The 15,818-nt window shown below is 41.3% G+C and overlaps 1 protein-coding gene across 1 annotated transcript in view; it reads right to left on the reverse strand.

The window, feature by feature from the left end:
- KIF13B (kinesin family member 13B) overlaps window positions 1-15,818 on the reverse strand; it is a 209,586-nt gene that overhangs the window by 38,212 nt on the left and 155,556 nt on the right. Inside the window, exons 28-35 of the mRNA XM_036240641.1 lie at window positions 15,608-15,734; window positions 14,805-14,860; window positions 13,026-13,150; window positions 11,340-11,516; window positions 8,157-8,249; window positions 3,533-3,685; window positions 2,699-2,776; window positions 623-676 (exon numbers count right to left, since the gene is read on the reverse strand). Coding sequence (XP_036096534.1) covers window positions 623-676; window positions 2,699-2,776; window positions 3,533-3,685; window positions 8,157-8,249; window positions 11,340-11,516; window positions 13,026-13,150; window positions 14,805-14,860; window positions 15,608-15,734 — 863 coding nt within the window. The remainder of the gene's footprint in view (window positions 1-622; window positions 677-2,698; window positions 2,777-3,532; window positions 3,686-8,156; window positions 8,250-11,339; window positions 11,517-13,025; window positions 13,151-14,804; window positions 14,861-15,607; window positions 15,735-15,818) is intronic.

Below are 15,818 nucleotides of genomic sequence, written 5' to 3' on the forward strand. Positions count from 1 at the left end.
CACTTTTACCCTGCTCAAGAACTCAGCTATTAAGACAGAGCACTCTACCCACATTTGAGAGCACCAACATCTAACCAGGGTCCTCAAAAAATATCAGACACAAAACTGTAATATGTGACATCTAGTTATGACAATTTCAAGAGATCCCTTTAAGTAAATAATAAAAATTTATCTATACTTGAAACTCTGTTAAATTGGGGAAAGCTATATTAACAAGTCAATCAATTCCAGCTCACAAAATTTCTGTTCCCTTATTTTTCCTTCTTTTAACACATGATACTGACTTTTAAGTACAATCTTCTTATTCCTCATACACTTTCAATCATCGCATCAATATTTTATTATTGTACATCTGGTTTGAAGTTCCTTTTCTGACATAAATAGGAAGAGCATTTTCAACAGAAATATGAACTTAAGTAACAAATTTGTTTTTAACCCCTGAAAATTAGAGTAACAAGAAGGCCTATTAAGTCATATTCTAAGCATCAGATAAAAAGAAATGAACTCTAAACACATTCCAATAAATCCTGTATGTACAGAAGGAGGAGAAATGCTGGCCCGCAGAACTATGTGTGCTGTCTGGGGACGGTGTGAGACGGCAGAACTAGGCACAAACACTCACCTTGTTGCTGCCTAGGCTGTAGGATGGAATGAGATCTTGTCGGCTGCCAGACAACTGAAGAAGAAATAAAAAGGGGCATTAATCCTTTACGTGTAAAAGCACATCAATCTACGGTCCTGGAAATACAAGACTTTGGAAACCGAATCCACAGAATGTTCAAGTTGGAGGGTGGCAGAGAGGCTGTCAAGACCACAGTTGCAAACCTAGACTAGTGGCCTTTGGGGCATTTTAAGATGGGAGGTTATTTTTTATCCTCACCCAAGGACACTTTTTTTTTTGCATTTACCTTCAGATAGAGTGGGAGGGAGAAAAGGAGGAAGAGAGAGAGAGAAACATCGATGTGAGAGAGAGATATTGAGTGGCTGCCACTCACATGACCCCAACCAGGGCCGGGGACAAACTGCAACTGAGGTACGTGCCCTTAGTGGGAACAGAACCGGGGTCTCTCTGGTCCGTAGGCCAACTGAGCCAAACCAGCCAGGGCAAGATGGGAGGTTTGCATAAGAGCAGATATCCAGTTTACACTGAGGTAACAACCACTGGGCCTAAATAAGACAGACTTCATTTATTTATCCCCTGCCATTCAAAAGATACCAGGTTACTGGCTATCTTACCATATCCTGATCCTACAACTCCTTTTTCTGGATTTTCATAGCAAATATATACACACAACTATTTATTTTAAACCATAGAATTCTACATACCAATTCTCTGCCTATATCAGTACATTTTAATATTTCATTTTCTGAAGGAATGAGAAGATTTTAATGTTGAATTAAAGTGATATTTTTTAATCTTTCAGTCTGGGAGCATGAATGCTGTCCTCCAGTCACTCGGGGGCCACCTATCACAATTGTCTCTCAAACGTGAAGGCTGAGGGTCAGCTGCTCTTTGTCACCATGCTTGTACTGTGGTTTTTCTTCGTGAAAGTTCAGACAAAGGTGTAATGTTTCTCATATCTATATCTTTATCAAAAATAAGAAAAGGAGCCCTGGCCGGTTTGGCTCAGCGGTTAGAGCGTCGGCCTGCAGTCCCGAGAGACCCAGGTTCGGTTCCCGCTAAGGGCACGTACTTCGGTTGCAGTTTGTCCCCGGCCCTGGTTGGTCGTGCGGGTGGCAGCCACTCGATGTGTCCCTTTCACGTCAATGTTTCTCTCTCTCTCTCTTCCTCTCTCTCCCTCCCACTCTATCTGAACAAAGGGTGGAAAAGTGTCCTCAGGAGAAGATTAAAAAAATAAATAAGAGCCCTGGCCGGTTTGGCTCAGCGGTTAGAGCATCGGCCTGCGGTCCTGAGAGACCCGGGTTCGGTTCCCGCTAAGGGCACGTACCTCGGTTGCAGTTTGTCCCCGGCTCTGGTCAGTTGTGCGGGTGGCAGCCACTCGATGTGTTCCTCTCACGTCGATGCTTCTCTCTCTCTCTCTGTTCCTCTCTCTCCCTCCCACTCTACCGGAACAAAAAATAGAAAAATGTCCTCGGGTGAGGATAAAAAAATAAATAAATAAATAAGAAGAAAAGGAGAGATAAATCACAGGGCCACAAGCATAATTCTTTGTGAAGAATCATCTGCATGCTTCATATGCACGTAAGTTATACATTCATATCTTAAAAAAACAACAACAAACTTAAGACACTGTTACAAAACAAACCTAACTCATTTTACTCTTTTGTACTATCCTGGATGGCCTATAAGAAACTGAGTTTGTAAACCTAGGCCAGACTTCTCCTCACTCTAAAAATAATTAAGTTAAGCCCAGAAAATGTAAATGGCTTGCCCTGGGCGTTTTGTGTTAGTTCAACAAACACTCACTGAACACCCAGTCACTGTGCTAGGCACCGGTGATAAAGATAAATGAAAAACATTAGAGAAGTGCTTTAATGGGTACCCCCCTGACATCAGTAAGGACAGAGACAGAGCTATGCATAGATACTCCAGGGAAGAGAAAGGCACCTTCAGTAAGTTCGGACAAGGAAATGATAACCAAGATGAGATGTAAGGGATGGAGAAGAGCTTTCAAGGAAAGAGGAGAAGAGAAAGAAGATCTAAGCAGGGCGCACACTGGGAACCCCAAGTACTCACTCTGTTCACGTTGGGAGAGCTGATACTCCTCCTACTCAGCTTCCCTTTGCCTGTCAACTGCTCCTTCACTGCAACTTCCTGTCAGCCAGAAACAGAGGAAAACTATGTATTAGAGACACACCTTCAAATCAATGCTATCTAAAGCAAGTCTTGAGCTACCACCTACACATACACATTCCTGGTTCTGTAATGTGGCTATAACTTCACATGACATATGATCCAATTACAATCACTGTGAAATATTCAAAGTCAGTTAAATATTTGACAGGTTACCTGGATCCTTCTCTTCTCTTACTGATGGCCCCCTGAAGCTGGCAGAAGTCAGCCCCAGGAGAAAGATCATAAAAATCAGATCATTCACTTTTATTTTTCATTAGTATGTTTGGTTTGCTAGGTAACATGAGGTTTAGGGTTTCTCTAAGGACCATGTTTATTGCTGGCATTTCTATTCTCCCTTCTAGAGATGGTTCTAAGGCTGTGGCAGGCATGTCCAGCCAAGCAAAGAAGGGCCCACTGTGCCTCATTACTGCATATTTTTTCAGCAACATTATTGCCCAGTATGAAGAACTTTGAAAATAATTCTTTCGCCTGCAAAAGTATTCTCTCCCATTACTTCAAGGCAACTAGATACCATTTACTGTCTTAAAAAATAATACCTCTCCAAGTGTGGCTTTTGTACCTTCCAAGTCTGAACCAGCAAGGTTAAACTAGATTAACATGCTCCATTTAAGAGGACACTTCAAAAGTTTACACGTAACAATACTGTGGCTTGCAGGAAGTCGAACACAGAATCGGGCTGGGTCAGCACCACAGTGACCAGCTCCGCTGGCTGACCTGGCGAAGACGATCCAGAGTGAGGAGGTTCTCCACGGCCAGCACGCTTCTGAGGTACTTTTCAATATAAGCCTCTGAGTCAGCAGATGCCGTGTTTTCAACATTAGCTGCCATTCTTGCTAATGTTTCTCGTTCCTCTACTCCCTGGGCATCCTGGAGAATGGAAAGTTGTGTATTAAAATTAAGTACACTGCAGAAGAAAACACTGTAAAAGCTTCTTGAGCTATACAAATACACACATACACACACACACACACACGCACACACACACACACACACACAGTTCTGAACCAACAAAAGGGATGCAGTCCAAAGTTCCATTTTAAAGTCAGCTTCTGGGACTCAAAATGCATTTTCCCACAGAAATCATGGTATAAATGGTGGTTAGGTTGCCTCGAAAGGCCAGTTAAACAGCATAGCTGAAATGGCACATTCTCAACAGCACTCTTCTCTATTTGATTTCCACTACAAACAAAAACACTACTGGTTAGAAAAGATTTGATGGGCCAGCTGGAATTATAACCACCACAACATATCTTGAGGAGCAAGAAGATGAATGAGGAGCTGGGGGACAGCCAGATAAGGTTGGGACCCAAAAAAGCCTAGCAGGGGGCAGACACAGGTGTGGAGAATGAGAGTGGAAAGAAGGGTGGGTTTCGACACTTTCACTAAGCAGCCGACCATGGACTCTAGAGTCAGGATGTGCTTCCACAACCGTCTTGACCCTCAACTCTGGAGGGGCAGAGGGAGAGGTATCCAGGCAAATTCTCACTGTGCTTTCAGTACAGCCCACCCTGCTCCCCTGTCTGCCATGGGTGGGCCATGAATATAAAAGGGACATGCACAAGTCACGGAGGGATTTTTTTGATGTATCTAATTATTTCAAGCAAACTTAGTTCATAACAAATTATTCTGCTCAGGGAAAATCAGATACTTGATTTACTTGTGAATTTGTCATAATAATGTCAAAAACTACAAAATATATATCCATGTGCCACCGCATCTTAACATGCCATCAACTTTAAGGAAAAAAGCCCTTCATTTTATATACCTCTAAGGAGAAAAAAATTCTGCCAATTAATCTTAAGATGTCATTAATTAAAAGACATTCTAACTTCAAGAATATTTTTAAAAATTTAAATGAACATTAGAATGGATAAAGAAAGGACAAATTTGGAAGACGGCAAAACTTTTGACTCCTATAGATGCATCTGAGCCTTTTAATAACCCTGAAAAGAAGAAATCATCCTCATTTTATAGAAGAGGAGAGAGGAAGTCACATAATTAGCAAGAGGCAAGCCTAGAACTTAGGTCTCCTGCCTCCTGATAGAGTACATACATATTCTTTCTACCACTCAACACAGAATACTTTCTGGTATCTGAAGGGAACAAACATTATCCTCATTTTCTAAGAAAGGGGAAACTTACGTTTTAAGAAAAATGCATATATCTCCATGTTACCCACACACCTATCAAGATATAAAACAGCCCTGGCCAGTTTGGCTCAGCGGTTGAGCGTCGGCCTGCGGACCAGAGAGTCCCAGGTTCGGTTCCCACTAGGGGCATGTACCACCAAAAAATAAAAAAGACATAAACACTTCCATTACCTCGGGATGTTCATTTATGGGCTTCACAGTCAATTCCTAGCCTTCCTCAAGGCAGGATAATTTCTTTGACCATAGATGTTAAGAATTCACTCTTTTAGAATTTCAAATAAAGGAAATCATACCCTTTTGTACATAGCTTCTTTCACTCGGCATAATTTTGAGATTCATTCATATAGTTCATTTCTTTGTATAGCTGAGCAAGATTCCGCAGTATGGAGATACCACAATTTACTTATCCATTCATCTGTTGAGGGAAGCTTGGGCTGTTTCCAGTTTCAGGTTATTCTGAATGAAGCTGCTATGAATATTCCTGTGCGAGTCTTTATGGACATGGGCTTTCACTTCTCTTGGGTAAGGACTTAGAAGTGAAATTACTGGGTCATGAGGTAGGTGTTTATTTTCTAAAGTGGTGCATCATTTTATATTCCCACCAGCAATGGAAGTATTCTAGTCGCTTAAAAAAAATAAAGTGAAGATGTTTCGTGTTGCCCTCTGGCCTACGACCACTTCTGGCCACCAGGCCCTCATAGCTTCCGTAATATGGAACACAAAAGGACTTTTCAGGGCCGTTTCACGATGAAACCTAGCTTCTTAAGGGATCTTTGTGTTTTTACATAAAAAATAAACTAAGTGTAGTCCTTACACTGTAGGCTTTAAGTCTCACTTTTCCTTTTTCTTTACCATCAGGATTTGGCAGTGCGAGAATCACACTTGCCAACTGAGATGTTTAGCAAATTTTTAACAGGTAGCCCAATCACACAAGGTCATGCTTGTATCTCAGCTGATTCCCCCACATTTCTTCCCTTTGAAAACCAATACTACCTGTAGAATAAAAACATTTTTAAAGAGGGAAAGAAAACTACAAATAGGAGGGGAGAGGTGAGTGGGGACAGAAAGATGGAGAGAGAAAAGGGAGAGGTGAAGATGGTTCACTAGCTGTCTCTGCTTCTGAATTGCATTCAAACCACTGACAGACTTAAGATCCGAAACAACTGGGAAAAACTACAAAACACTCAGATGCAGAAAATAAACAGCAAGTCTTTAGTTAAACATGTAAGTATGCAAAGAGTAATCTACTATAGACCCAAGATTTTGCAGGTAGTCTAACTCTGAAAACAGACTTAACATTTGTTCAGCAGGCTCCAAATTAAATAAGTTAGCCATTAATATTTACTATTAAAGTCTAACACTTTGAAGATCCAGAAAAAAACAAGTTACTATTTGACATTATTTGAAGGAAAAAATGTTTTGCAATACAATAAATCTAAACCAAAACCCAAATACTGTGGAATATTTTACTCTTCCAAAAACTGCTCTCTGTATTAAAATATGTATTGTTCTATCTATTGTTCAAATACTCAATAGAATCAATAAACACATTCTGAACCCTCAAATAAAAAGAATGGGGCCACCCGGCCGGTGTGGCTCACTGGTTGAGCATCGACCCATGCACCAAAAGGTCGCTGGTTCGATTTCTGATCAGGGCACATGCCCAGGTTGTGGGCCCGATCCTCAGTGGAGGGCATGCAGGAAGCGGCCAATCTATGTTCTCTCTCATTGATGTTTCTATCTCTCTCTCCCTCTCCCTCCCTAAAATTAATAAAGAAAAAAAAAAAAGAGAGAGAGAGAGAGAGAATGGGGCCAATGTGGATGGCTTGATGAGGAGGGAGTGTCCACCCCCAGGGCTCACGGTCCATGCTCCCTCCTGAGAAAGTAGTCTCACCTCCTCACTCACTCCCGCTTTTGGAAAGTGTGGCAGAGCGACTGCTCCTCTTTCCCGTTGTCACAGAGCCCTTTCCTTAGGCCCCGCATTTCTCCTACCCTGTAGGGAAGGCCTCCAGGACCAGCGGTGCCAGTGCCCAGGAGAGTAAGTAGGTCTAAATCAGGGATAAACATTAGGAAACATAAACTGCATCCTCCAATAAGCTTTTGTCAGGGATATTTTTAGCTCTATTGGTTTAAGTCCTGTGAATATCTCACTTTGTTCATAAAAAGAAATAACAACAAAGTAGTAACTCAAATAATAACAGAAATTACAATTTACAGTTTAGCATGTATACACAACAACTTGTATACACTCTCATTTAATCCTTAAAACAACCCTGTTCAGAAGGTATCACTAACCTCATCTGATAAATGAAAAAACAGGCTCAGAGTAACTACCCAAGTTCACTTCGCTAATGGGTAAAAGAAACAAGATTTCTATTTGACTCCACAATGAAACACTAAATCTCTATGCTGTGCAGCCTCCCTTTGAAGGTTACAATATTATCTATGTCTTTTTTTAAATGTATTATTTATTAAAGTATAGTTGACATACAACATTATATTAGTTTTAGTGGTTCAACATAGTGATTTGACATCTATATACCTTACAGTGATCACTACAATAAGCCTAGTAACGATTTGCCAACATACAAAGTTATTATGATGTTATTGACTATTTTCTCTATGCTGTACATTACATCCCTGAGATTTTATTTTATAACTAGAAGTTTGTATCTCTTATTCCTCTTTATCAGTTATCAGTGAAAAGGTGTTCATTTGCTTTTCAAAACGATGTTCTTCTTTTAATAAGTACTAAAACCAGAACCTTTAAAGCCACAAGTACGTTTTACTGAGTCAAGGTAAAATTAGGAAATTCCTCTAAAAAATCTATAGCATTTCCCTAAATATACATATCCATTTAGTAAATATTTCTTGGGTAAGTGACTTTTCAGGGAGTTAGCTTTTTAAATACATATGTATATTTTTAATTGATTTTTAGAGAGAAAGGAAGAGAGAGGGAGAGGGAGAGAGAGCAAAACATCGATGTGAGTGTAAAACATCAATCAATTGGCTGCCTCCTGCAAAGCCCCCAACCAGGGATCGAATCCACAACCCAGGCATGTACCCTGACCAGGAATCGAACCAGCAACCTTTCGGTGCACAGGATGAAACCCAACCAACTGAGCCACACTGGCCAGGCCAGGGAGTTCGCTCTTTTTACATGTTTATTTTTAGTAAATTCAAATTACCTCGGGAATATTGGAGACAATCTCAAAAGTCACTCCGCAGCCAGGAATAGAACTTCGATGAGACATCTTTTTTAGGAGACTCTGAGCAAAACCCTAGAAAAACAAAATAGACGATACAGTTTCCCACCTCAAAAACTGAGTTTACATTAACATAAAAACAGCATAAAGGATACTGCATTCACTCCTACCAAAAAGAAACAGAACATATTTCCAATATATGCAAGTTGAAATCCAAATTACTAAATATAGGTTCCTCAACTTTGTCTTTGCACAAAACCAATTTTAGAAACCTGTATACCTACATGTGTGCAATGGGTGGCATGTCCCATACCCAACACATGGAAAGAACAGACCGAGACCTCTGGAAACTGACTAGGCATCCGGTACAACTCTGCTTAAAGGCAACAGAAATAAGGCTGTTGACTTCCACACAATAAAATGACCTTCTAACTAAGATGTAAGCAAGGACTGGTGACTCTTACACTTTTTTTCCCTGCAGCACGATGGGCATCTTGTACCATGAATATTGACAAGTTCAAGCATTAAATTCTTGACCAAAGCAGGATCGTTATGAAGAATGATTTAAGAGTGCATGGTCATTGTTTATGCTGACTGTGCTCTTTGCACAGTTAAGAATTGAACTGTTGAATTAATGCAGAGATGACTCATTTGAAGATGCTGCTAAGACTGAACATCCTGTAGAGGTTGAAGAGAGCAGGGATGAGGGCAGAATACAATTGGTGAATAAAGATAAGAAGAAGAGAGAATATTAAACTAACATTGAACCTTTTTCCTATGCAAAAGGGAAGCAGGAAATATGTGAAAACCCCCAAAGAAAACAGAAAGATCCAGCTGCTTGGTCTTATAAATACATATTGTCACAAACCTACTGAATAATTCCTTTCCTATTTAGTAATCTTTAGTTAATTTTCTGAAAGATGTTAGCCTCTTAGAATGCAGATGCCATTTCCTTCATCCCTTCTTCTCTGGACTTCAGCCCCGCAGTGCTGAGCCAGTGCCAGCCCACTGGTCAGACAGCAGCTGCAGCTCCGTTCTGATGGGTGGCGGGGACGTGTGGGTGCTGCTGTTATCTTTCTTTTTTCTATTTCTATGGAATTACTGAAGCTGACTTGCATGTTTTAGGGTCCTAAGGAAGTCCCTGTTCTTGCTATAAAGAAGTCATTTTTAGCCCTGGCCAGTTTGGCTCAGAGGTTTGAGCAATGGCCCAGGGACGAGTCACTGGTTCAGTTCTGGTCAAGGGCATGTACCTCGGTTGCAGTTCAGTCCCCGGCTCTGGTTGGGTTTGTGTGGGAGGCAACCAGCTGATGTGTCTCTCTCACACTGATTCTCCCTCTCTCTCTCTCTCTCTTTCTCTCTCTCTCTCTCTCTTTCTCTCTCTCTCTCTCTCTCTCTCTCTCTCTCTCTCTCTCTCCCCCCCCCACTTCCCACTCTATCTGAAGATAAATGGAAAAATATCTTTGGGTGAGGATTTAAAAAATAACAACAAAAAATAAAAAGAAGTTATTTTTAGAAATGAAATACCCGAAATTAGGAGGAAAACTGCTATGCTCTAAAATACTACCATTTCATTCAGTATCAACTTGATACTATGATGTCATTTCAACTGGGGGAAAATGTGGCAAGTCTTTGTCCCTACAACAAAAAATAAAAACAAATACCGAAAAAACTCGGAGATGCCAGGATGCACCTTTTCTGTTAAAAATTCTCTGGGGCTGATACCAGGTCAGTCTCAGTGGTACCGGGTCCATCTCAGTGGTGCCAGATCAGCCTTGGCAGTACCAGGTCAGTCTCGGTGCCTGGCAACCAGCATCTCTAGTTCTGAAATAGCAAGTAACTCTTCAAAATGCTCCCCAGGAACAGCTTGTCGTTTTCAATCCCTTAAAGCCTTCCGAGAAGAGGGAGACGGAGAGAAGAGTGAATGGGAAACACACCATATACATCTATGGCTAACCCGATGACCTGGGTTTTATTGATGTTAGATTGCCCAGCTAAAGAGCTGCAATTTTAATAGCATTACCGCCAGTCTTCATTTCAAAGATTGATATCAGTGTGACATTTAGAACTAAAGATTAATTTTTAGGGGTGGCGATTACATCTAGGACTCTGTCAACCATGACTGCGCTCTTTTAAATGAAAAGATTTATTTTCATCTGTCCTGGTTTCAGTCAGTGTATTGAGAAGGCCTCCAAAAGTCAGCAGAGTTAAAAAGAATCTCCAGAATCAACCTCCCAAATCCTATATTTGCAAAACCAGTAAGAGAAATAGTTTATATCCACCTAGAAATGTTCATATAACACAAGGCTCTTCATAATCTAGCTGCAACTCTGAGAGCCACAGCCTTGGGCTCTGCAGCACACCCGGCACGATGCTTCTCAAGGTCCCCAAGCCTGCCACGCCCTTTCCATCCTCACTACCTCTGCACATGTATTTCCTCCCCTCCATGGAACAGCCAACAACTCCCTCCTTGTCTGTAAAAAAGCAGCACACGCCACTCTGCTCTCTGAAGACTTCCCTCTCATCTCAGTCTGAACGCGCCCTCCACACCTGCCATCTTCCAGCAAGTGGTGAGCACCTGTGTTAGGGCACTGTCACAGACAGCAGAGTCGCCTGTTTATACCTTGACATATGCCAACAAACACTGGCTCTTTAAGGGCTGAGACTATTTCTTACTCATCTTTCACCCCAAAGCTCGACAGAGCACACTTCCCCAATTTACAAATCAGCAAATTCGTAGAGATGACTGAAAGGAAAGAAAGGAATGGAAAGCAAGGGGCAAGGCGCACAAACAAAGGCTAACTGCAGTGATCCTTCTCACCTTGTAGGACCCAGATGAAAAGTACAAAACAAAAAGGGCAAACTTCACCTTCACAGGGCTCAGTGGCAAACCGCCCCCCACTCTCCCACCAAAAAAATGGCTGTAATCTGTGAATACGCAGTAAGAAGGATCCAGTGTAACCATTTAATACTGTCTAGGAAGAAATCAGAATGACACATTCTGGCACTGAAGCAGTCCCAGTTACAGGACAGGACAGTCCCCTTGGAAAGAAGAGCTCAAGGCTTCCCAGCCTGTTGCGACAAGAGGCAGAGCAATCGTTCCACAGCCCTGCTCTCACGTGGGACCTGTGCTTAAAGTCCTTTCTTCCACTAGGATTAGTGACTCACCTGCCGGCCATGAACATTGACACAGATTCGTTTGCGTAACACCAGCTGCATGTCAGCTGGATGGCTGAGCTGGACTGTCACCCGCACAATCAGAAACACTCGCTCATCGGCAGGTGTGCCTTTACTGAGCAGAGGACAATTGTGCACTGCAGAGTCCCAAGAGGCTTCTGCTCTCACCTGCGGAGAAGACAGAAAGACCATACTTTTCCATCTGCTCCTAAAAACAGAAAACCTCCCAAAGAAACACCTTGGCTTGGTCTCAGGGTGGTACATGCCAGTCACGAGGGAGTCTACAAAGAGACCTGCCCTGAAGGACTGTGGAATATGAGGGTGTGGCCTCAATCACCATAGTCTGGGAAGTACAGAGAATGTTGAAATTTTTATTTTGAAAAATACTCCAACATAAAAACTTTTTTGTGCAAATTCAGTACAATGAACTCCTGTATATCTTTCATCTAGATTCATCAGCTGTTAACATTTGCCACTTTTCCTCTCTCTCTCTCACAACACATACACATACAGTGTTGTTATTTTTTTTTTTTTTACTGCATTTCTTTAAAGTAAGTTACAGACATGTAACTCTACATCCCTAAATACTTCAGCAACCATTGTCTAAGAGCAAAGGCATCCTCAGACTTAACCATAGGACAATGATCATATTCAGGAAATTTAACATCAATGCAATACTACTATATAGTAGAGAGTTCCCACTCGAATCTTCAATCATTCCAATCCAGGATCACAAACTACATTTAGTTGTCACTGTTCCTTTGGTCCACCTTAAAGTGAAGTGGCTCCCCAGACTCTCTTCATCACCCGAGAACTGACTCACTAAGAAGGGCGTGGGCACTGTTCTTCAGAGGGCACCACTGCTGTGCTGTCTCCCCACTGTGAGCCCCAGGTTTTGCATCTCAGGCGTACCCCTAAGAGATGACGGGTCCTTCAAAGCATCATATCAGCTTTCCTTCCTTAAAATATTTTATAATTTTTCCAATATACTCAAATTTTAAAAATAAGCCCTCATTGGATACCCATCACTCTGATTCAAACACTATTAAGATCTTGCCACGGTGGCTTCATTGATTCTTTTTTTCCCTTTTTACGAAGTCTTGACTGAAGAATTTCAAAGGAAATTCCAGGCCCGGTGTCATTTTACCTTTCACTTCTGTAGCATTTCCCCAGAAAGCGGAGCCCTGCTGGTCTGACTATGACTACTAACAGAGCCTTTCCCAGGAGGGGAAGTAATCTGAAGTCCATTCCTTCTGGAAGAGGTTCCATTCTTTCTGGAAGCCATAATGAAAAGTTTTCATTTACATGTCTTGAGAAATGTAAGCATTGAAATAATGACCTTGCTGACTGTTTCAAAAGGCTCATGGAGGCCTGGCTGGTTTGGCTCAGCGGTTAGAGTGTTGGTCTGTGGACCAGAGAGTTTCAGGTTTGGTTCTCGCTAAGAGCATGCACCTTGGTTGTGGTTTGTCCCCGGCCCTGGTTGGGGTCATGTCGGTGGCAACCACTTGATGTGTCTTTCTCACATCGATGTTTCTCTCTCTCTTCCTTTTCCTCCCTCTCTCCCTCCAGCTCTGTCTGAAGATAAATATAAAAAGTGTCCTCAGGTGAGCAAAAGGCTCATGGAAAGGTTAAAGAAACAACTTTTCATCTAATCCTCCCCAGTTATGTTCTGCTTACCTCTCCATCATGCTGTTTAACAATCTGCAGTTCAAAGAACTCATCCTCTTCTTCCCCAGTGAGGGTAGCATCCCATCCACCAGCTTCTGGGTCATCAAGATTATCCTGAGAGCTGAAATCATCAGCTAAAAGCAAAGAAGTTCCATTAAATACGAAGATCATTTTAAAGAAGTCATTTTTAGCCCCTGGGGAGCCCCCTACCAGTTAAATTTCAATGAGTTTAGGTATTAAAATTATTCTGCCTCAAATTTCATTTCTTTTGGCTCTAAAATCTTACATGACAGAGATGATGACCATTAAACCGTTCACAGATCTTAGAGATGGAAAGTGCCTCAAGAAATTACCTTATCCAATCTCCTATCTTTATGCCTTATTTTGCATGAAAGGCAACTGAAGCCAAAATACCCAAGAGGTTACTCAAGGTCAGCCCATAAATATTAATGATGAGTAAGATTATATCCCAAATTCCCTGTCTTTTAGTGCACTGAAAAAAACAGAAGCAAGAGTGATTCCAATTATCCGACAGTTAAGCTTAACAAAAGAATCAATTGGCTACATGAACTAGAAACTAGAGGGCTGCCCTGTGGCCCTTCGGTTACTCAGTTCCAAGCCTGGCCCTCCCGACTCCTATCCATAAGCTTGGGAGTAGGCATCAAAGGTATCTTTGTAGTATGTGGTCTTAGGTGGCCCAAGAATGGGCATAAGGCTGAACAAGGTCCTGAGCATGTCTGGGAATAGCCATACTAACAGTCTTCTTTAGGTTTAGTCTTTTCCACTTTTTTATTCTCTCTCTCTCTCTCTCTCTCTCTCTCTCATTCACACACAAGCCTCACCTATCCAGGAACCCAACATAAGACTAGGCCAGGGTCACCCTTAGGCTTCAAGGCTCTAGAGAACAAGGCAGGAGAGAGTAGTGCTGCAGCAGCACATTAAAACCCCTTCAGGCGGACAGACAGTGGAAGTGGCTAAGTACTCTTCCCTAACTCTGTGTATCGATGAAACTCTCTTACATGTCTAGATAAACTACGTGGCACAAGATGCTAAAAACCTCAGATATTATAACCACTTCTGGCTCAGTGAAAGAAAACCCCTGAGGACATCCAATCTTGCCCATTTAAGATAGTAATTTTAATACACAGTTCTTCTGCACAAGTTTTAGGAATTCAACTGCTGACTTCTAACTTAGCTCTTTAATGTATCTTTTCACTTTTATTTTCCCTCCTCAGACAGAGTATATATAAAATATAGCCACATCCAAAATATTTTACATAATAGAAAAGTGTCAGAAAAAAATGACATGTTAAAAAATAGGCAATGTAGGGATGGATGTCATAAGAACTCACAGAAAAAGTGAGAGATTTATTAAGTAATGCCAAGGAAACACCAGACAAAAGAAAACAAGCTACATAAGCAATTACTAGTTATTAGTCCCTTCCAGAGAGAAGTCTTTTCCAAGAATTAAAGAAGAAAATATTTTAAGTGCAGGAAAACATGACTATCTTCCCAAACTGAGGAAAGAGCAAAGCATGCACACCGCAGTACAGGCTGTAGATGAAATGTGAGATCGTATCAAGAGGAAACATGCCTATTACTGTCACAAAACATTCTTCTTACGGAAAATGCATTCTTGATCAAGTAACAGAGTCCTTTGGCACATATAAAATGAACCCTGACCTTAGGCTTACAGGATTGCCTAACTGCATACTTTGTTAGAACCCAAGTCTTACGTGGACACTAGTTCGTCAGAGGTAAGCCTTCCGAAAGCACCTCCTAACTTACCATTCAAGTCAAGGAATATAACAGGAATGTGTGTTTCCATCCCAGGAACCGGGGTCCTAAAACATAATGAACAAATAGCATCTCAAATAAAGCAGACTGTCTCAGCAGCAAGTACTTTGAGCCACAGCCTTAAAACACAGTCAAGCCAATAATAACTCTGCTGTTGGGTTGGCTGTAATTTCAGATCAGAGATGCCACCAGTCTTGACTGTAAGTGCTGCTTCTCTTTAGGAATAATACTCTTGAGGATAATTATCATGTGCTCTGAAACTAGAACTCTGTCTTCTAAGACACATACACCTGTTTATAAATGAAGCTCCCTTGTTTAAAGTTACTGTCTTATAAAATTATATACCTAAGGGCCCCATATGGCTTCATTTGCTATTTTTAATTTCTATAAAGTGGCACAGAAATTTGCTGATAGTACAGTTTTCCTGGGCTCCAAAACCAAAAACTCCTAGAGATGCAATTTTATGATGACCGAATGGTCTTTTAAGGGAATGACCCAAGTAATTAACATATTAACTATTTTTTTAGATGCTAAGTGCACTGGTACTAAATATTGATTTAGATTCTGAGAAATCTTAATTATTGGAGCCAATAACAATATTATTTAATAAAACAGTTTTAGGCCATAGTTATTCCAAATCATGAAAATAATTTAACACTTCCTCTAATTCAAACAACTTTTTCCCATATGCTATAATGAGCCTTCCATTAATTAAAGAACAGATAAATGCATACCGAAAGCAGTGGGCTTAGTGAGTACTTAGAACTTTAAGAGACACGTGGTGGCACTCATACCATTCTGCTGGGGCCCCTGGAATCCCACTGCCGGCGGAGGGGACCATGACCGCGTTCCTTTCCTCAGTTAGAGTCAACCTCATCTCTAGAAGTTGAGCCTCACGGTCAGCATCATCCTCTGTTTTATCTAGGACATCAGGAATGAGGATCAAACAAGGTTATCTCACTTGCTGCTTACACTTTTGTCCTGTGTATCGACAGGAATTGTCTA

Source organism: Molossus molossus, unplaced genomic scaffold (genome assembly GCF_014108415.1).
Source record: "Molossus molossus isolate mMolMol1 unplaced genomic scaffold, mMolMol1.p scaffold_m16_p_4, whole genome shotgun sequence".
NCBI classification, from domain to species: domain Eukaryota; kingdom Metazoa; phylum Chordata; class Mammalia; order Chiroptera; family Molossidae; genus Molossus; species Molossus molossus.